Source organism: Vicugna pacos, chromosome 5 (assembly GCF_048564905.1).
Source record: "Vicugna pacos chromosome 5, VicPac4, whole genome shotgun sequence".
Taxonomy (NCBI): Eukaryota; Metazoa; Chordata; class Mammalia; order Artiodactyla; family Camelidae; genus Vicugna; species Vicugna pacos.
In genome coordinates, this window is record NC_132991.1 from 13,459,681 (window position 1) to 13,481,425 (window position 21,745).

The 21,745-nt window shown below is 37.3% G+C and overlaps 1 protein-coding gene and 1 long non-coding RNA gene across 7 annotated transcripts in view; one reads left to right on the forward strand and one right to left on the reverse strand.

Annotated features, from left to right (window-relative positions):
• Window positions 1-14,274, reverse strand: part of ACTR3 (actin related protein 3) — a 49,289-nt gene extending 35,015 nt beyond the window's left edge. Inside the window, exon 1 of the mRNA XM_006196100.4 lies at window positions 13,909-14,274. Coding sequence (XP_006196162.1) covers window positions 13,909-13,952 — 44 coding nt within the window. The 5' untranslated portion in view covers window positions 13,953-14,274. The remainder of the gene's footprint in view (window positions 1-13,908) is intronic.
• Window positions 14,254-21,745, forward strand: part of LOC107033822 (uncharacterized) — a 51,080-nt gene continuing 43,588 nt past the window's right edge. For all 6 annotated transcript variants that reach the window (XR_012072514.1, XR_012072515.1, XR_004190146.2 and 3 more), the window contains exon 1: window positions 14,254-14,435. This is a non-coding gene — a long non-coding RNA (uncharacterized lncRNA). The remainder of the gene's footprint in view (window positions 14,436-21,745) is intronic.

Sequence of the window (21,745 nt, forward strand, 5' to 3'; positions counted from 1 at the left end):
ACTCAAAGTCCCCTGCAAGTATTACTCATTTTCCCCTATATGCCTTGCATATTGACCTTCTCCACTGCACCCTCTCAAAAAGCTCTCACCACAACTTAGGACTCCTCCACGAAGTCTTTCCAGATCATTTTAACTATCAGTCATCCTTTCCTTCAATAAATTCTTTATCTCAATCACTTGATGAGCATGTATATAAGCTTATATTGCTATTTTAATGTGTGTAAATATCATCTGCCAAGTAGGACAGTAAGATATTTTAAGTAGAAACCATATTACAGTAGAAATTCTCTTAAGAAACACCCTTTTAACAAGCTCACTAGGTAAATCAATACTTCATTCCTGGTCAAAATCAAACTCCCTAGGTTGAACATATTCAGCAATAAATTACTCTCAAAACAACTACAATAAAAGGATCTAATGAACTTAATACAAAACTCAAGACATAATCAAAACTAGTATGTTCTTCCCTCAAACACAAAAGTAACTACATATAGTATATCAACTGTACGGATATAGCATAACATTTAATCATTTCTACTACATTTAAAACACCATAGCAAAATAGTTTTCTAAATTTGGGAGAGCAACACAAATATATTTTCTAACGTTCCCCTGCCTTGGATTTAAAATTTAAATAACATCCCCAAAGAACAAAATCATGTAGAATCTAGACACACTAGATACAGACCACTATGATATATGATTGTAATAGAAAACAGTATTTTCATCAATTTTTAATGTGAAAATACTTCTAATTTATATTTCTAAATATCATTTTTTTAAATAGACTACTCTTTTAGAGCAGTTTCAGCTTCACAACGTAACTGAGCAGAAAATACAGAGTTCCCATATAGCCCTCCCCACCCACACATATATACTCTCCTACCCTTAACATACCTCATCAGTGTGGCATATTTGGTACAATCAATAAACCAACATGGGCACATTATTATCAAAGTCCATAGTTTACATTAGGGTTTACTCTTGATGTTGTACATTCTATGGGTTTTGACAAATGCATAATGACATATAGCCACTACAGTATCATATAGAATAATTTCATTGCCCTAAAAATCCCTTGTGCTCCATCTATTCATTCCACAGCTATAGAAATAATAAAAAGATCATGGTTCCCAGGGGTTTGGGGAGAGGGAGGGAGGGAGGAAGGAATATTTTCATCAATTTTTAAGAAATACAAGGGGAAATGTCCCAGTTTACTTGACTTTAAAAGTTGCTTAGCCTCTAAAAATTAATTTGGTTTCTGGCTCAAAGAAAAATGTTTGTGGTATAGAATATAACCTAAAAAATAGAGAAAGTCATATCCTAAAATCTGGAAAAGACTTGATGAGTTAGGTTAAATCCCCCAAAAAGTCATACTTTCTCTAGTGCAGAGAGCAAGACGCAAAATGACAAAATAAGAACTTAACTCTTTAAAACTACTCTCTTATACTATTAGCAAATTTTAAAGAATGATTTTTAAATTGAGCTTTGACAATCTTAAAGAAAAAGAATCAAAGTTCAGAAAGTATATAAAAAAATACATCAGAATTAAAAAATCAGTACAGGATTATAGAATGCAGACTTAAAAGACATTTAAATGCTCATATAAAAAAATCTTAATGTTCATATATGAGCAGAAAAGAAAAGCAGTTAAGTAGAGAAAAGAGGAGAGATGAGGAAAAGAGTCTAAGAAGATCTGATGGAACTGTTGAGCTAAGTCTAAAAGGATGAGCTAAACAGTAGGTACATTTCCAACCATTCATATACCAATGGACACAAAACATGGTAATATTTGAAGAAAACATCTGAATAAACTGGAGGGGATGTGAGTATATCTGTAAAAGGTTTGCTTCAAAACTTCATTTACATTTTCTTTATATAAATATAAGAAAAAGAAATAAAGACATTAAATACCAAATTTGTTTAGAACTTTCAAACAAAAGCTTTTCAAATATAAACTAGCTTTCAGTAACTCAATTCTGTCAGAGTTTGCACCCGAAATGGCTACTTTGATTAAGATATTTTTATAATGAACTTTCAAAATTCTTCATAGTCACCATAAAGAGGAAACTGTACAAGTAGATGGCAGAAGAGTTTCTCTCATTTTTTTCCCTGACTAAAAGAAACTTTCTCACAATTAATTGGCACTTTATAAGCTAAATACTTATTAAATTATAATTTAAGGATGTGATCACTTTATTTAAACTGAAAAGCTTAGTTTTCATTGACACATGCAAATTTCAATTTTTGTAGTAATACAAATAGATTTCAAATCAACCGAAATTTTTCATTAAGAATTTCTCTAAGCAAACATGTTCCTCTGCTCGTAATAATACAGTTCCTTAGAATTAAAAACAAATACTGATCAAGTATCATAGCAAACCATTTTTAACCTTACTTTTCCAAAACAAATTTTTGTTTTGAATTCATAACTTGTGTCTGTACACTATTTTTCCATAGCCTTTGCAATTTTCTATTTAAGTTTTTTGGGGTGTTCAAAGAAGTCATTCATATAATTAAGCAACTTAGGAAGGCAATATTTAACCTGATTATACAAGTCTGTATTTCAAACATTCTCTCTCTCACACATACACACACACCCTCCAAACTCTTTCTAAGCTGTTTTCAGCAAAAACTCTTCCTTCAGACAGCTAGTAGACACTTTGATAACACATCCTCCCCTTACACTTTAAACATAGGATTAAACAGCTTCAGTTTTTTCTTAATTTGCCATTTGGATAACATCATTTAGTACAGAATTCAGACATGGGACAAACTTTCACATCTGCAAGCTATTTACTCAAATCGATCTACAGATCTATGCAATGGCTATCAAAATTCCAACTTCTTTTTTTTTTTTTTTTTTTTTGCAGAAATAGAAAATCTATCCTAAAATCCATATGGAATCTCAAGGGACTATGAATAGCCAAAACAATCTTGAAAAATAACAAAGTTGGAAGTTTCATATTTGGTGATTTCAAAACTTCAAAGTTACAGTAACCAAAGCTGTGTGGCACTGACATACATACAGACATTTCTCCAAAGGAGATATACAAAAGGTCAACAAGCACATGAAAGGATGCTCAACATTATTAATTATTAAGAAAATTAAAATCAAAACCAAAGTGAGATACCACTTCACATCCATCAGGATGGCTATTACCAAAAAAACAAAAACAAAAACACTGGTGAGGATGTGGAGAAACTGGAACCCTTGCACATTGCTGATGGGAATGTAAAATGGTGCAGCTGCTACAAAAAAAACACAGGGATTCCTAAAAAAATTAATCACAGAATTACCACACAATCCAGCAATACTATTTCTGAATGTATAACCCCCAAAAGTTGAAAGCAGGAGCTTCAACAGGTTTTTGTATGCTGATGGTCACAGTAACAATATGCATAATAAAGGTGGAAGCTACCCAAGGGTTCATTGACAGATGAACGGATGAACAAATGTGGTCTATACATACAATGGAGTAATAGCCTTTAAAAAGGAAGGAAATTCTGACACATGCTACATACAATACGAACGAACCTTGAGGACATCATGCTAAGTGAAAATAAGTAAATTACAAAAGGTCAACTACTATATGATTCAGCTACTAGCTCTACCAGGAAAATGTAGATTTTCCTTCACCCATGATTCCAAAGTCTCATTTATACCTACCAGTGCATTTGCCAAACTGTCATAATCACTTGTGTACATGTGAGCTTCCTAAAGGCAAGCAGCATTTACTATTCATCTTTATATTCCCCACAAAAGTACTACACAAGTATTCAATTTCTCCAATGATAAACAAACTAACATATAAACTATTTCCTCCCTTTCTAGTTTATTTATATGTATGTTATCATATACATATAAAAGAGTGTAGCTCAAATTCTTTACATTATAATCCTAGTTTACAAGTAAAAAAAAAAAAAAAGAAATAGCCTGTCATTATCAAGTAGGTCCTACTTTCCAAAACACTCCATAATCCCAGATTGCAAGTATACCTCTGTTCTAATGAAAAATCTCATACTACTCACATCATCAGTTACTCTTTAAAAAAAAATCATTTTTTCACATGTTTAGATTGAACATTGTGTGAAACTCACAAGGGGCTTTGCACTTTTGGAAAAAGTGTTAATTCAAAATGCTAGTTAGTAACTGATCAAGTAGTTATTAAAATAAGGAATTTAAAGCAACATTAAAAAAAAATGGGGCACAGATTTCCCATACCCATCTTTCCCTTATAGCAAACATTCACTTCTTTCTGCTAGAACTGAATCCCCATTCCTATTCTGAGGGACCCACAGGAAGCAAAACCCACATCCCTTTATAGGAGGGAACTGACGCTACCCTTCCCACTTCTGTCAGCTACTATATATCACATGATCTATGTCTAGCCAATCTGAGCTTAGGTTAGAACTTTCCATCTTCACTGAATAACCATAAGATAAAGAAATGGTTTAGAATTCATACTGCAGTTTCTAATTGCAGCATCCTGCAGACTTCCTGCACTATGACTTTGGTGCCAGATTCTTGATTCCTGGCATCCCTTTTTCTCTGCTTTTCTGGGCGTAGTACTCTAGGCTTCACATCAATTTTGTGATCTATATCATATCCTTTCAATAATTCCTTTCTTTTCCTTATATTAGCTAGAGTTATTTTGCTGTCTGCTCCCAATTTCTCACTGCTAGAGCCATAAGTTACATTTCTCTCATTTCTACTTCTCAAGAGTCTCCTATCAATTTTAAATTGTTTCACTTGATTAAAAAAAAAATCAAAATTTTGTTTTGTTTTTAAACTAATTTCCCTGACAGCAAGGCAACTTGAGAAGGCACATCTCTTTGAAAAGTGTTTTGTAAGCTATAAAACTCTCAACTAGTCTTTTATATAATCAAGAAAAGATAGGGGAAAAAAGCCCCCAAAAGTCTCTTTCCTTTGCTGTTACCATTACCTTTTTTGATTATTATGAAGCAAAATTTTAAAATGAATACTTTCAAACAGGAAACATACAAGCTTTTACAGTGTGCTTTTTCAATAAAATGCATCTAAATTCATCATACACTCCAGAAATAATAATTTTGTAAATCTCATTTTAGAAAAACAATCTATTTTCTGATAACCATGTGTTTCCCCTAATCTATATATTCAGAATCAAATGTCAAATGTGTATTAAGTCCTGAGTCTAATTTTAAAAATTCTTTTTTATAGTCCTATAGTCTCAAGCTCTTTTTATTCTTAGGTTGGATTGTTTCATTTCCATGTTTTATGCAACATTAAAGAATGACTTCTTAAATGTATCAGTTATTTATTTTCAAATTGCAGCTTATCAAATACGTACGTAATATGTAATTAAACATCATTTCCTTAATTGAGATGTCCTGAATTAACCAGCAATCATCAGTTTTATCAAGTTAGATACAATGTATGTTATTACAGTTTTCAAAGGGCTAATAAGTACTTCTATGTCATTTAACTTGCATGTGTTTCAGGTTAATAAAATCAATAAATTAGTCATAAAGACCTCCCTATATATTTCATATTTGTACTAAAAATTAGCAGTTCTAAAAGTAGAAACTTATTTTTCTAAATACGTAGCTAAAAATTTGAACACTCTTCAAAAACTGGGTTAACAATTTAACCACCCTTGTTGAATCTATTCCATGCCTGAGCAGTACAGCACTAGGCCCTGGAGTCAGACTGCCTCAGGGCTCAAATTCTAGCTCTACTACTTAACTATTTCTGTGAGCAAGCTACTTAAGCTCACCATACCTCACATTCCTCAACTTTAGAACAGTAATTATACAACAGTACCTATTTTACAGGGTTTCTGGAAATGTTAAATAAATAATTATTTCAAAAATAAAACTCCAAAAAGGGCCTTGAAATGGCTGACTTGTACACATGCCATGTAATAAGTCTTTAAATAACTGAAACCCAAAAACTAAAATACATATATCTAGATTCAAATGCTCAAAACAATAAAAAAGCATTATTTCTGTGAAAAGAGCAATAATTTTATGAAAACAGTTTCTAACATGCTGGGGAACACAGAATCACAGGTTTTCATTTGAGCCTTATAGCATACATTTTTATTACAACACAAACACTAAAGCATTCTAACGCATATGTTGTGCCATGCCTCAATCAAAACTACTATAACATATATGTTACCTCAACTATTAAGAGGCAATTTCAATTGCTATAACTAACAAATGTGAACCCCTAAGAAAATTCAAGAGAATTGAACAATGCTATCAATTAATAGCTAAAAACACTTCTGAAAGACATTTCTCAACACTGGACCTCTGTTTAATTTGTAAATAAAAAGTGGATTAAATTATTTCTCAAAGTCTTTTTCAGCTCCATAATTCTGTGTGAATCATCAGCGCGTCTCTTAATTCACTGAAGAGTGAAGTGTCACAAATACATATTAAATGCTATTTTTGTAGCCTCAAAGTAACTGAATTTTTTAAATGTCTATAGCAGAAAAAAAGCAAACTGTATTTAATTATACTAAGATCTAAAACTTTAAGTAAACAAACACTTGTGTTTTATCATAGACCAATACTAAAAACAGTTTATATTTTTACATAGTTTCAAAACCAACCCTAAACTGTAAGGTATTTTGTACCCTAGTTCCCCTTCTTAAGACTTTTACCCTCCTTGTAGAAACCCCTCATTCACACTAAATACTGTAACTGAAAAAAGTGTTAAAGACACCCTTTCTCAGGAGTATTGCATTTTCACAAAGGGCAAGAAGCCTTAAAGGAGAATGTTTAAAGATGGAGTGTTCAGCATCAGAACAGATAAAGAAAATACTCTTTGAGATATGTGAGAGGGACAGGGAGAAGAGAAGGAATAAAAGGGAAAAAGACTTTATCTGACCACACAAATTCACGGCTGTTCCTTTCCTGGTTGCAAGGAGCATGTAATAATGACTTGAGTTTAAATAAACAGTTTGGAAAGGTTTTGAAATAAATTTTTGAAAGAAAATTATTAAAATTTCACGTAACAGTCCTCTGGAAAAATTAGGATATTATTTGTCTTTCTGCTCAGGTATTAATCAGTCATGTAGGTACCTTTTATAAACTTTATGATATAAAGGTCCACATAAAGATAGCAACACACAAAATAACATTAATCACTATCCTATTTCGAAGGACCAAATTTTAAAAAATAATCCAATAACATCCCCTTATCTTGCACTGTTACGCAATAATTCATGAATTTATAAGTGCTTGGTAACCTGAAAAGCATGTTAATGTAGCGTTATTACTACTTAACTGCTTTGCTCTTACCTTTTTATGCTAGTGGCTATTACAGATTGGTAGTGTCATGAAAGAGGCTACAAATTCCAAACGAATTACAGGTGAGCATTCAAATGCCTTTATGACAGGGGAATTTTGTATCAGGAAAAATTATTGTTTAAAGGTACATCTTACCCATTCCACACTTCTGCCACAATCCAAGCATTTAGCTGTTTCCACATGTTGGAAGAGGGGGAGCATTCTGGACAAGGAGGAACATCATAGAGAAAAACTTAGCCTACCTTGAGCTAAACTCTCCTAAGAACTTTGCCTCTTAAAATGTGGGATGAGATCACTCACCGCTTCAAGCCAGTGCTCGCTCACTCTTTGTGATGCTCAAGAAGCCAGATCACATATCCAAGATTTTTTAAAGAAGAAAGATTAATATTCAATCTTTTTGCTCTCTCTTTAAATTGTTCTCTATTAGCTTCAATCTATAAATTATAATGATGACTGCCAAATCCCCATCTTCATTCACGAAGTGCCTATATTTTTAACTTCCTCTAGAACATTTCCAATTACAGATCATTATTCCAAATTCAGTAAGAAATTCCAATGTTACTCAGTTTCTTAAAACCAGCTCTTTATTGTACCACTCGAACTCAAAATCTGGATCTTCACTGATGCCTATTTGCAGTACACTAGAAACAACTGCCAAATCCTAACCATACTTTCATCTCCCATCAGCAAACATTCTGACTGAGCAAAGAACTAGACAGTATTGCAGGAGATAAGAAAATAAGCATTAAGACAATGTGTTCCTTTCCTTATGAACTTCTCAATTCAATAAAAAAGGGAGCCAACTGATAACTATAATAATTACAATGTATTGAGCTCTTACCATGTGCTAAGCACTGTGCTGAACCATTTTCGTGCATTATCTCCAAAAAAACAAACACAAATAAAAAACCCCATAAGGGAGATACTATGATCTCCAAATTAGAAAAATAAGATCTGTAGAGTTTGACGAGTATGAGGTCACACAGCTAGTAAATGGTAGAGCCTGAACTCAAACAGAGCTCTGACTACAAAGTCCTTGCTAACCATAAATAAACAGTACAAAACAATTTAATTGCCAGAAGAAAGGTAAAAACAGAAGAAGCAACTTTTCCCAAATTTATCTCTTTGACTCCCTTCCCACTGCCAACACCCTATTTCAGAATTCCTGCAAGGCTGGTGCCTAGAGGACTGCTTAAAAATATCTAGGGAGCCCATTTAAATGAGTATTTCTAGGCCCAACCCATGAGATTCTGAATCACTGGGCAAAGGGTGTTTCTGATGCAGATTTTTTAAAACCATACCCCTATTTCTTGCTCATTCATTCATTCATTCAACAAAGATTCAAGTTTCTACTACACACCAAATCCCATAACTTCATCTCAAATATATCCCATACCTCTGATCCTACTGCATTCCACTCCGCAAATACTCTAAAAACCCTATTTTCAACATTTCACTCGTTCATCGGTGGATTTTTATTCCCTATCAAGTAAAATGATTGTGATCAAAGTTTTACTGACATATAATGAACACCTGGTACACCATAAGTGCTTAATAAATGTTGGTAGCTTTTCACATTACACAATCTAGATCTGCATTACATTATTACGGTCTTCTGTTCATAAGGTAGGGCAATGGTGCAACATATGCTAAAAGAGCTGAACACAAGAAGCAGCTACTCTCCCCTTCCCACTATATACGCTTTTCCTTCCCCTGCATCCATCCAAATCCTTAAAAAGAAAGCTCATATCCTACCTTCACTAAAAATTTCTTGGCTCCTGACCACAATGTTTCGTTCCTTAAAACATATAGAATAGCTATTATTACTGTCAGAAAAGTATATATGTTGACATTTGACTAAATGCAGTCATATATCTTCTAATTCCTTTTTAACAATTTTTAGCTCTTGTCTCATTAAGATTCTTGAGAGCTGACTATATGATACATTTTCATTATAATTCCAAGAATGCCTGGCGGGGTGCTATGTATACAGTCAGCGCTGATATGACAATACCACTTTTTCCACCTATGCAAGTAATCCTTAAGTCACTAGCATTGATTTCTGTCTGCCTTTACAATAGCATTACTTCTCTCAAAAATATCTAAATGATTCAAAATTGTCAAAGGCTCATCCTCTATGTAAGGAGACTATACACAGGAGATTGCATAGTTCAATGGCTCTAGCACACTTACTTGCTAAAATACCTTGGTCAAGTAGTTAAATTTCTCAAAATCTGAATTTCCCGGTCTAAAAATAGCGGTAATATTTCTCAGGCTGATATGAAAAGCAAATGAGATAATACAAAGCATTTAGCATAGGATCTGACACATAATTCTTAGTAAATGTTAGCTGTCAGTACTTCCCGATAAACAAAACCTGGAGAGTAAATTTTTTCTAGAGATTAAATTTAAGCAAAGTGACAAGGAAGTAAGTCTGGGAATTCACATATCCAGGAAAAAAATCTAAACCAAGTCAGATTTGAACAGAAATTTTCCTCTAATTAATAAGGCTAGGATTTTTTAATAAGATTACTTTCAGCAATAATAAATAAAGTTAACCTCACTAATCCAAATAAAGCAACGTGCATAGTTTTGAAAAGGGGCTCAGGAGTCTCCATGGTATAAAAGAAAGAACACAGGGCTTAAATACAGAAAAACTTAACTGTAAGTAGTAACTCTCACCAACTGCTAACCATATGACATTAAAAAAGTAATTCAAATTCTCTAATCCTATGTTCTTACTTGTAAAATGAGGTAAAAACAGTTGTCACAATACTAATAAATTAAATAAAAAGCCTGACCAGCAGTTCCTCCACTAGTGGATATCTTTCCCTTCTGGGCTTAAAAGTAAAATTTCCGAACTATTTTACAATAATAAGGCTGAAAAATTCATTAGATACAACATATACCCAGTCCAAAGTCAATATTCCAACACAAAATTGGCAGGCAGGAAGAGATTGGCAGGAAAGGAAAAGACTAAGATTTTAGGGAAGACTAAGGAAGTATCTAACTTCTCAACAGGAGCATGTCTACTATACTTAATGCAAACAGCATGCAAAACATGACTCATGAAGGAACAAGAATTTTAATGAAATTTTTTGGTAACAACTAGATACCGTGAATGTTTCTGCCCTTGGAGATGACTGTGAAATAGCATTATTATTACATATTATGTACAGAATTCATGTAAGAAACATGAACTTCCCACTTATGTTTTCTCCAACCCACTCAGCTCTTCCCCACTGCTCTCAAACCAGATCATCCTATCTGTTCTAATTGCTAGAATGTTACCATAAGATGAATAATATAAGTTTCTCATCCATTGACTCCAACAACATATTTATGCTTACATTTTAGGATTGCTAAGAAGTTTAACTCAATTAGGGAAATTCCTTAACTCATTCTAGATCTGAATACATCCAAGAGCTCTACAGTAAGGCTATAATAACACTGCTATCATAATCAATGGGAATAATTTTAAATTGCAGTACTTATTAGGGAAAAAAGGGAAAAGAAATTTCACAATGCAAAGCTCTGTAACCAAGCTACAGCAAAAAATACGTAAGGGGTTCCTTTATATGGCTTGAATGTTGAAGAATTTTGGATGAAAACATGCAAAAAATAACTTAGAATAAGAACCTTAACTTTACAAATATCACATCCTGAAAAATGCCTTAAAAAAAGTTTTCACTGGTAGCACGTTTGAGTTTATACCTTAGTCCTTAAGCAAACTGCTCTATCAATAAGAATCTCTGTCTCCAAATTTTATTCTACATTACTATTTCAATACAGAGCTCCCCCCTAAAAGTAGTAGATATGGTATCAACATGAAAGAAGTATTTCTTTCTATATTCTTTTCAAAAGAAATTATTTTCTTTTATGATCTGAGCTTAGGTGATTCTTCATAGTATGGTGAAATAGAGGATCTTTGCTGGAGGAGCTCTAATTTTAAATTTGCAGATTAAGTGTCATGTTTCCCAACTCTTAGAGTTTTTCTTATCTGAGACCACCAAATTTCATAGATGGCCACTGTTTTCAGTCACCTTTTGCCTAACTTATATAATGAAATATAATGAGCAACTTGATTCCGGTTATAATTTTTCACTTATACTAAACGGGTAATTGTGATTGATGAATGCATTCTCTACAGCACAAAGGAACACACAAATTACAGGTGTACAATCTGCATCTGGAGACTATGGAATTCTGGAACACAGAACTTCCTATTAAGGCTTTATTTAGAGATGCTTATCACAGACTCAGTTTCAATGAGCTGTCCTCTATGTGCTAATAAAGTTAAAGGTGTAGATTTCCAAGAGATGCATTAATAGCCAACAGGAAAAAGCAAAATGCCTTTTGCAAACCAAAATAAATGGATCTCTAAGGTGGACTTTCAAATAGTGACAGATGGTAAAAGAAAGAATCCTAATCAGTTCCACTCAAATCATGAGGGTCAAGTTAACAACCTCTCCTTGTGAGGTAACACTAATGTAATACTGTAAAATATAATAATGCAATAATAACCGATACATTAAACGAAAAATATCTTAAGTATAGATTGAACCCTTCTTCCCCACACTTTCTGGTCACTCAGCCTGTGTTTTATATCGCCCTATCAGAAAGAGGTCACTTAAGGATAGTTAATCTCAGTGAAATACCCAGTATACTAATTCAAGAATAACCAAAACTGTACTTCAAAAGGGGAAAAGAAATGAAGTGAGAAAAAGTTAACATCCTACTTAAGATGTTACCATGTTATTTATTAGGGCAACAATTATCTACACTAATTTTATTGACAATGGCAATAATTACTAAAGCATAAAATATTAATTATGCAGCAGTATTTTCACTTTAACAAAACATACTTGAAAATTCCTTCTCAGGCAGGCTGCCAAATCTAATTTTAAAACTGACGCTAAACATAAAACTACTCACCAACTGGACTGAGAAGGGTGAGGGGTAAAAAAAATACTGGTTCAGGAAAATGAGATTGGATTAAGAAAAAAAAACTTTAATAAGCTGTCCATCAAAAAAATACATAGAAGTTCGAAGTCTAAACGAGGCTGGTGTTTCCTAAGGGAATAGCTTAATAAATCGGTTTTTCTCTATGCATGGCTGGGGTTTTAGAAACCGCCACACTTGCATAAAGGTATGAGCATGAAGATTATAGAGAAATTTTACAGAGAGCCAATATAGTGAGGAGCATATCATCCTTTAAGTAAAATACCATCCTTTAAGTAACAATAGTTTGCTAAATAATAAAAAGGGGAAGGGGGAGGCTGGCGATCCACCTCTCACAACCCTGCCCCCAAATTGGAGTATTCTGAGAAACAGATATGTAATGATACATCAGTACAGCATACACACGCACAAAAGAAAATACTTTCAATACTGTAACATAAAGCAGTCACTCTACATTAAAATACAGGCAATATTTTCTACGTAAGTATATATAGTGTGCTGTAACTCTCTAAAATGCCTATTAATACGAAAGGAACCACCACTTTCACGCCCTTCCATATTTTAGTAAACTACACTACAGATCCATGATAAACAACTCCTTGAAAAGCAAGCACATTCCCTTTATACCTCCATTGCCTTCCTTCTCGCCTTAAGATATCGTCACAGAATGAACCTATACAACTTAAATTCATTTATTTCCCTGTGTGCTTCCCTCCCTCCCTCCCTCTCCGTGGAACACAAATATATTTTTTAAGTTCACATAAATTGATACCCAGCACTAGTAACTAAGCCTATTTGAAATCTACTTCATTTTGAAAGTTCTAATAAGATGTGTTCAGGTTGGAAACGAAAAACTACCTTATAAGGGTATAAAAGACTGAAAGCAGGAAGCGGCTTTGACAAAACTAAGGAAGTTGCAGCGCGCTTGCTCACTGGGGGACTTTTTTAAGGCTAGAGAAGTAACACATGACACCTTTCTCTCAAATTAAAATGTGACTGGGTTGACCAGTAGAAACGCAGTGGGAGATGGAAAAGACCGGGAGTCGAAAAGGAAGAGGAGGTGGGTGGTCAAATGAAAGTCCCGACCGAGGTTCCCATTTTCAGGGTCCGATTCTTCCCTTTCCCCACCCACACCCGGGGCCGAGTGTTGTCACAGCAAGCTTGCAAAACCTACAAGGAGCGCTTCTCTTTTCTCGCTCCTCTGCCAGGCCGGTCCCCGCGCTGGATTCCCCTCCGTCCCCAAACCCGCGGGCAGGAAAGGGCACCAAGGGAAAGGCGAACAGGGTGCGCCGGGCTCGGCGACCACCCCGCGCGATCGCGGGCCCGGGGAAGGCGACCGTTCCCGCAGCTCCCCGGACGGCGCTGCCCACCGCGGTGGGGGAAGGGCCCGGAGGGGTCGCGCGGAGAAAGCCGCTCCCGGGGGTGTTCTCGGCCCCGCGAGCCCGCCCAGGTCCCAGAGGGTGCAGCGAGGGGGACAAGGGAGGCCCCGGCTCCGGGCCCCACCCCTCGCAAGCCGGCGGGGCTGGGAATGACACCGCCGGCGGCGCTACCTCGCGGCCCCATTCATCTCCTGGCCTCCTCCCTGCCCCGCCATTTTCCTCTGTCCGCCTCAGTTTCCCCACCCCCGCCCATCAGCCCCTTTACCCGGTGCCACAGTCCACCACACAGGCCGGCAGCCGTCCCGCCATCTTCCTCCACGCCTGCTGCTGCCGCTGCCGCCGTCTGCTCCGTGCTGGTTGTGGCCAGGGATGGGCGGCGGGAAGTAGAAGCTATCTGACCATCCACGGCCGGGCCGCCCTCTCCGTCCGGGGGGGAGCCGGGAAGCCGAAGCAGTAGCGAGAGAGCAGCAAGCTCGGTCAGCGGCTACCACTTCCGCAACCCAGGCAGGCAGGCAGTCCCCGCCCTGCCCCTCCGCGGCCTCCTCCCCCTCTCTCTCTCCCCTCCTCCTCACTCCTGCCCCCACCCTACAACTTCTTCCCCTCACGCCGCCTTTCCCTGGGAAGCCAAGATGGCCGCCGGTGCCGACGCCCCGGCCAGGCCAGGCGCAGGCCGCCAGCGCTCCCGCTTCCGGCTCCGAGCGGGCGGGGCGAGAGAGCATGCGCAGTGGGGTGCGCCGCCAGCCGCCGCTCCCGTCCGGACCATGAGGAAGTCCACCTCGGGTGTTGCACAAGGTAGGGGCGGAGAAGTCAGCCCGAGCTTCCAGTTCTCCTTCTGAAGCTGCAAGGGGCTATTAGTTCCAATTACTTCAGTGCTAGGTTGAGGAAAGAAAGGGACCGCATCCCGCAGCCACGAGTATCTCCTCCGGGGCCCCGGGGAAGACGGCCTAATTGAAAACATTGTCAGCGGCTCACACCTGTTTTTATAACTTGAGTGGCTGCTTGTCTGGGTGGAAAGGAGCGGTGGCAGAGCGAGGGTGAGCAGTCGCGGGAGGGATGAACAAAGGCTTGTGCCGCGGCTCGTCGGCCTTTGTGCGGTTTTGGTTGGTTGGTTTTTCTCAGTAACACTTGTGCGTTGTTACAACGTCGCACGTTACAAGTGTTACAACACGGTTTAGACTGTAGGCCCCCAGAAGGCAGGCCTCCCGGGAGTATCTTCTACGCAGCATACTCTACTAGGATAAGCCTTTGAAGGCCTTGGATGACAAAGATTTCCCTCTGTAGTAGTTTAAGAGGCTACTGTTCCGTTTGCAGGATTACACCAAGGATTAAGGACCAAAAAATTTAATTGAAAAATAAGGTTAAAAACTGGAAAGCCTAGAATAATGGTTTTCAAACTTCTCAAAGTGAGCATCAGAATCACCCGGAAGTCTTGTTAAAGCGCAGAAAGCTGGGCCACACCCCCTGAGTTCTCAGATTAGGTGGCCTGGAGTGGGGTCTGGTGATTTGCATCTGTACCAAGTTTCCAGGTGATGGTCTGGGACCCTTCCCACCTGGGAAGACTGGAAGGTTAATAGCTTTCTTCACCAGGTTTATCTTCTGGTAAACCATCTGGATTTACTTATATGAGACTGAAATAGATTTTTTTTGCCTAAGAAAGGATGCCTGATTACTCCAGATCACATAGTGTGTGGTGTTAGACCAGCCTGGGGTATGGAATGTAGGTTTTTCATTCATTGGCAAATAAGTATTGCTCACTTTTTCTTACAGCGGGGACTGTGCTGACCCTGAATATTCAGTAGGCACAAAATAGATAAGGTCTCTGTGCTGTAGAGTTTACAGTTTAGTAGGGAAACATACAAATTTTGTTAAAAGCAATAGAATCAAAAAGCAGGAGGATACAAGAAATGGGGCAGAGGATGGAAAGATGGGAGGGAAGTAAAATGTAGGGGAAACGTCTCTGACAAAGTGGCATTTAAAAGCTGAGGGCCAGAGGTTCGTAGGAGATAGGGAAATCTTGAGGAAGAAGGGGAGCCCTCCAGAAAGTATAAAGAAAAAGTCACGGCCCCGAGGTGGAAAAGAGCTTGGCTTTTTTGACAAATTAAAAGAAGATTCAAGTGGTTAAAGTGAAATGAGCCAGGGAAGATGGAATGGGAGGTGAAGCCTGAGGGAAAAGAAAAAATCAAACAATGCAAGGATTTGTAGACTTCTCTAAGCACCTTAAAGTTTAGCCTAAAAGCAGCTTGGAAGCCATAAAAGTGATTTAAGCAAGAATTTAAGCAAGGGGTGAAGTGAATTGTCTCATCACATATAGTATGCTGGCCTTCAGAGACAGAAACGTGAGGAGTAGCATCCAATGCGATCAGGTTTGTGCAAAGGAGACTTAATAAAGGGCAGCAGCAGCATCACCATCAATTAGTGCCCAGCACATCTGCAGCTACTCATAGAAAATAAACAAATAATCCTCAGAAGGGATGTCTTTCCCCAATCGGAAGATTGTCTTCCAAGAAGTCATACAGAAGAGGTTCTTCATTCAGAGGCATTGTTTTTTCTTTTTCCCTATATGTGGACGATATCCTATGGGGACTCTTTGCTGCCTTTTCCACCATCAGGTATTTAAGGTCATTTGGGGGAGCAGATGCTTGAAGACTGGCTCTGACAGAAGAGGGACATGTGATTGGGTAGATTTAGAGCAAGTGGTTGTTTCCAGCATTACACGTAGTCAGTCAGGATGAAGGGATCCTACCAAAGGGGTCCCAAGGACTGAAGCTAGGAGCTTAAACCCAGGGAAGTTCTCATGCTCAGGGAAGCCCTCAGTGGTAAATCCTCAAAATGGCTGTCCAGATGCTGACCTTGGGTGGGTTTCTGTGGAAGTAATTACATCGGTGTTACGAAACTAGTAATGCTCCCAAGGTCCACGCATGTGACATTACAAGTGAAGAGGGCTGTGGGGAGGGTATGGCAACGTGGAGAACCCACAGAAGAAGGCAGAAAACTATTGCTATTTAGAAATGCAGGCCTGGTGTTGCCAAAGCCTCCCTTTTTTCAAGAAAAGTCAGAAATCTGTATTTTTATCTTTTAGTAACTAATTCTTTGAGGGCTGTATCTGACCTGTGAGCTCCAAGTTTTCAACTTCCGATTTGAGAGGCTGTTTAATGTTTCCTTGTGTATCACATTCAAATATGAAGTTCATGTCGGTGCTAGGTACTGTATCTCATTTCGTAGGCATGAGGAAACCTGCCACAGTCTCTTTGATGTCCTTAAGTCTGCAGTTTGTCTGCAAAGGCTGTATCGAAGCTTCCAACCCTAGTGTATCGAAGCTTCCAACCCTAGTGAGAAGTGTCATTTCCTCATAATTTGTCTACCCAAATGCTTTGCTTGCTTAAGACCCCTTCTGCTTCCTGCTTGCTACATGCCACATCGGTCAGCCTCTGTACTGCTGCGGTGGCTCAGCCTTCCTGAGCTGTGCAGAACCTTCGGATGCACATCCGGCCAAAACTTCTGACCACTCTGTTTGCATATGCACCCCTCCCCCTTCCTGCCCACCCTTCTTCAAATACAGAGTAGAGGATGTCAGGGCTAGAAGGCTCTTGGAGATGATCTTGTTGGATGTGAAAAGGAAAGCAGTGGTGGATGTGGGGGGTTTGTTTGACTGCCCTAAATCCATTGCTCCCTGTTGCACCCTGATTTTCCTTGTAGTTCAGGTCAACCAGGTGCTTGGTTCTGGTCAGTTTCCAAGCCCAGTTCCTAACCTTTCAGGCATTTGTGAGTCTTGCAGTATCCTTCCAATAAATCCCCTTTTGCCTAAGTTATTAATCATTTCCCATTACTTGCATCAAATTTAAGAACCTTCAATGATATAAGAAGCCCAGAAAGTTTAAGTGATTTTGCCAAATATCTCAGAGAAACTAAGGAACAGAGGCGAGACTAAAACACAGTTCTGACCCCTTTTCAGAGCTCTTTACTTGTAATGCCACAAGCGTTGTTTAATTTGACTGATACACTGATTACCAGTTACCATAATATTTCCTAGGTATCCCTGTGCTTTAAGACCAATTTGGCAGATGTCTCTGCATCTTAAAATATCCAAGAAATTGATGTTCCACTCGATCTCCGTTATTTTAAAGTGGAAAAAATATATTTTTTTAATCAGCTTAGGTACTTGCTACAGGGGTGACTATTTGCAAGTTAGCAGACAATCAAATCCACAAAGAGCATTGACTAAGGCAGATAAATGGTCAAGATGTCCATGCAGCCTCATGGTCAGAGGGGGTGGTGGTGAACTGCGGCTTCTCCCTTCTCAAGTTGTGTGATCTTAGACGACAGTGTGTAGAGAGAGTACTGAACTTGGAATTGAGACTTGAGTATGAGCTCTGTAAATTAATCTGTTTCTTCATCTGTTAAAATTGGCAGGAGTACTTAACCTATAGGGTTGTTATAAAGCTTGAACTTTTAAAAAGTGAATAGTAAATTATAAAATGATTCTGTGAACAGATCAAGAGGAATGTGGTTTAATTATGAAGTAATGACTCTCTTACTACTTTTATAGACCTAAACATCCAAAAATGTCTTCCTTTTCTCAGAGTTATTTTAGGTCCTGTGTGCTTACTCTTTTAATGCTACCATTATGCAAAATATTTTTAGAATGTCTCCTTCAGACTTGTCTTCAGAGCCTATGGCACATTCCTTTAAATATCTTAATTGGTGACAAACATTGGCCCTTTGTGGATAGATCTAATTTTTAGAATTAACCAAAAGTCTTTTTTTTCAGAGCCAAGTCAAATGAATAAAATGGTCAACTAGGGCTGTGGTTTTTGATCAAAAGTTTTGTGTGACTGTAAATTTATAAAAACTGGTTTTTATAGGTGACTTAAAAACTGCTTCTGACCATGGTTCTAAAAAGAAGTTCCAGAAAGAATTTACTGAATGGTCACATCCCTGGGATAAAAATATTACACTCAGTCTGTGTTTAATCTCAGTGGAACATGTATTTCATTTAGTGATGATATCTGTACTGTGTTTGAAACGATACAGATGTAACTCTCAATTTGAAAGAAAATAAAAGACTGCACACACACACACATGTCATATTACATATAAAAACAAATTCCTTAGTAGGAAGATTTAGCTCAATGGTAGAGCATGTGCTTAGCTTAGCATGTGCAAGGTCCTGGGTTCAATCACTAGTACTTCCATTAAAATAAATACATAAATAAATGAAAACCTAATTACTGCCCTCCTCCAAAATCCAAAAAACAAAAGGAAAAAAAAATTTTTTTAATTCCCGATGAACTATAAATCTGCAATGTAGCATAAAATCCATATTCCTCATTGGCCTGCTAAGCCCACTGCATTCTGGACCTGCCTCCCTCTCCAACTAGTCTCCTTCTCTCCCTGAGGAATTAACCATCAGCCTTCCTGCTCTTCGCACACACCAGGGGCAATCCTACATGAGTCTTCTCCCTGGACTTCTCCCTTAATCAAGAGTTACTCCTGAGTCAGTTTAAATCCCGTCTCATCAGAGAAGCTTTTCCTGACCACTCAGTCTGAAATAGCCTGCCTCACTCTACCATGTGTCACCAGGTTTTAATTCTCTGGTGAAATGCCTTGCTTATTCATTGGTTCATTGGGTTGTTGTCTGTCTTTCCCAACTAGAAAACATCCCCACTAGTATTTGAAGAAGATCTGGCATATAATAAGTGCTCAACAAGTATTAGTTGAATGAATGAGTCGAATAATAAAAACAAAACTATATTAGAAAATCAGAAGAAAATTTAGGAATATATTTGTATTATCTCAGGGTGGGAGAGACTTTCTTAAGTAAAAGTAAAACTCAACCATTCATGAAAAGATTTGGTTACATAAATTTCCATAGGCTAAAGATTTTTTTTTTTAGTGATTATAGATTAGATGAAAATATTTACATCACATAAGGTGAATATCTCTAATAGTTAAACATGATTTTTTAAAAAGCCAAATAATCCAACAGAGACATTGGTAAAGGGTATTAACACAAACTCCCTGCAGAAGAAATTTAAGCAGACAATTCAAATGGGAAAAGAGGTTTTTCATTGCTGGTAGTAAGAGAACCACAAATTAAACAAAGACAGATGTAATTCTTCACCCATGAGTCACAACATTTAAAAGGGAAAAAAAAATCCAATTCTGATTATAGAAAAATGGACGTGTACTGAACACTATTCCTGAGAATGAACTGCCACAGCCTCCTACAAAGTTAACCATCAGTACCTATTAAAACTTAAAATTTATTTACAGTAGTCTTAGGAATCCCATTTGGTGAATCCTAAAAAAGTAAAAATACTGATGTTGAAGGGAAAAAAGATTATAATCATGAAGAATTATTTTAAATGTTTAATATTTAGAAATATATCTTTTGTGTCAGGTGCCTCTGTGACCAGGTTAAATCTGAGGTTTCTTTTAAGATCACCTGGGAGACCATCATACTAAGTGAAATAAGGCAGAAAGAGAAAGAAAAATACTATATGATATCACTTATATGTGGAATCTTAAAAAATGACACAAATGAACTTATTTACAAAACAGAGACAGACTCACAGACCTAAAAAACAAACTTATGGTTACCAGAGGAGAAAAGGGTTGGGGAGGGATAAATTGGGAGTTTGGGATTTGCAGATATTAACTACTATATATAAAATAGATAAACAGCAAGGTCCTACTGTACAGTACAGAGAACTGTAATTAATACCTTGTAATGGCCTATAATTGAAAAGAATATGAAAAGGAATGTATATGTATTATTCAATCACTATGTTGTACACTATGAAATTAATGCAACCTTGTAAATCAACTATACTCCAATTAAGATTAAAAAAAAGAGGAGACTGAATCTTGAGGAACCCCTACAATCGCTTCCATATGTCTGTGTTAACCTACCGGGATATGTAGCAGAGATCAATATTTATATTTTCTCTTTAATAGCAATACCTGGATTTTATTCTGGTGCCTAAACCAAAAGACAGCATTTCTCCATCTCATGTCCATGGAGATGTGGCTGTATAATAAAGTTATGGCCAATGAGATACAAGTGAAAGTAGGTGAGTGGAATGTCTGGAAAATATATTTAAAGAAGACTGACTCGGGAGAAGCACCACTTTGGTTTTTCCCCTCCACTTTTTTTACCACCTGAAAGACAGGTTAAGTAACTAGAGCTTCTCTGCCATTATGGGTGATTAACTGACCTTGAGACTAGAAGCCATGTCTAAGGAAGGTAGAGCAGAAAAGTAAGAAGCGCTTATATCTCTTGTGACTCTCAAGTGCCGTATATGCTGTGGGCCACACACTTCCAGACTTATTTTACATAAGAAAAAAAGAAACTCTTAGGGCTTAAGCTATTTGCATTCTTGGTATACGTGCAGCTGAATCTAATTCTAATTGATAACACCATGACATAATGTTAAGTGCCAAAAACAAGTTGCTAAATAATATCAGAAGAATATAAACTGAAATGCTTGTGGATGATAGGTTGGTAATATTAAATGGTAGATTAGTGAAGGTATAAATAATAGGGAATGGAAAGGACCATGTTAAACTGGAAACTCTGCGCAGCATCGGTAACATTATTAACAAGGGGGCTGTGGATCCAGATCTTTCATGTTAAAGTTGCCTAATGTTTTGCCAAAAATATTTTCCCCAAGTGTGGGTTGCCAATTTGTGAACTTTGATTTGTAGTATGGTCTAATATTTGGAAAACCATGGGGAAAATGGAGGCGTAAGGGAGGGAGGAAGAAGGGTGGGCTCTATAGATTTATGTATTTATATGTGGTATAAACATAGAAACTATATGGGAGGTTGCACATGAAACAGTGGAGATGTCAGGTGAGACTGAAGGGAGGAGATTAACTTTTTCATTATAACTTTCATTGTAACTGTATTTTCTGTCTTGTTATAATTAATATACGTTAATTTTGTCATTAAAAAAAAAACTAACAAAGTAGGAGGAAAATTGCTGAGAAGTTACCCAGACTTGAAATCCAATGCAAATGCTACAACATAGTCATAGAAAGCTGTTAGGATGATTTAGTCTGAACAAGTTCAATGTATCTTAGGAGCAGGTCATTAAATTA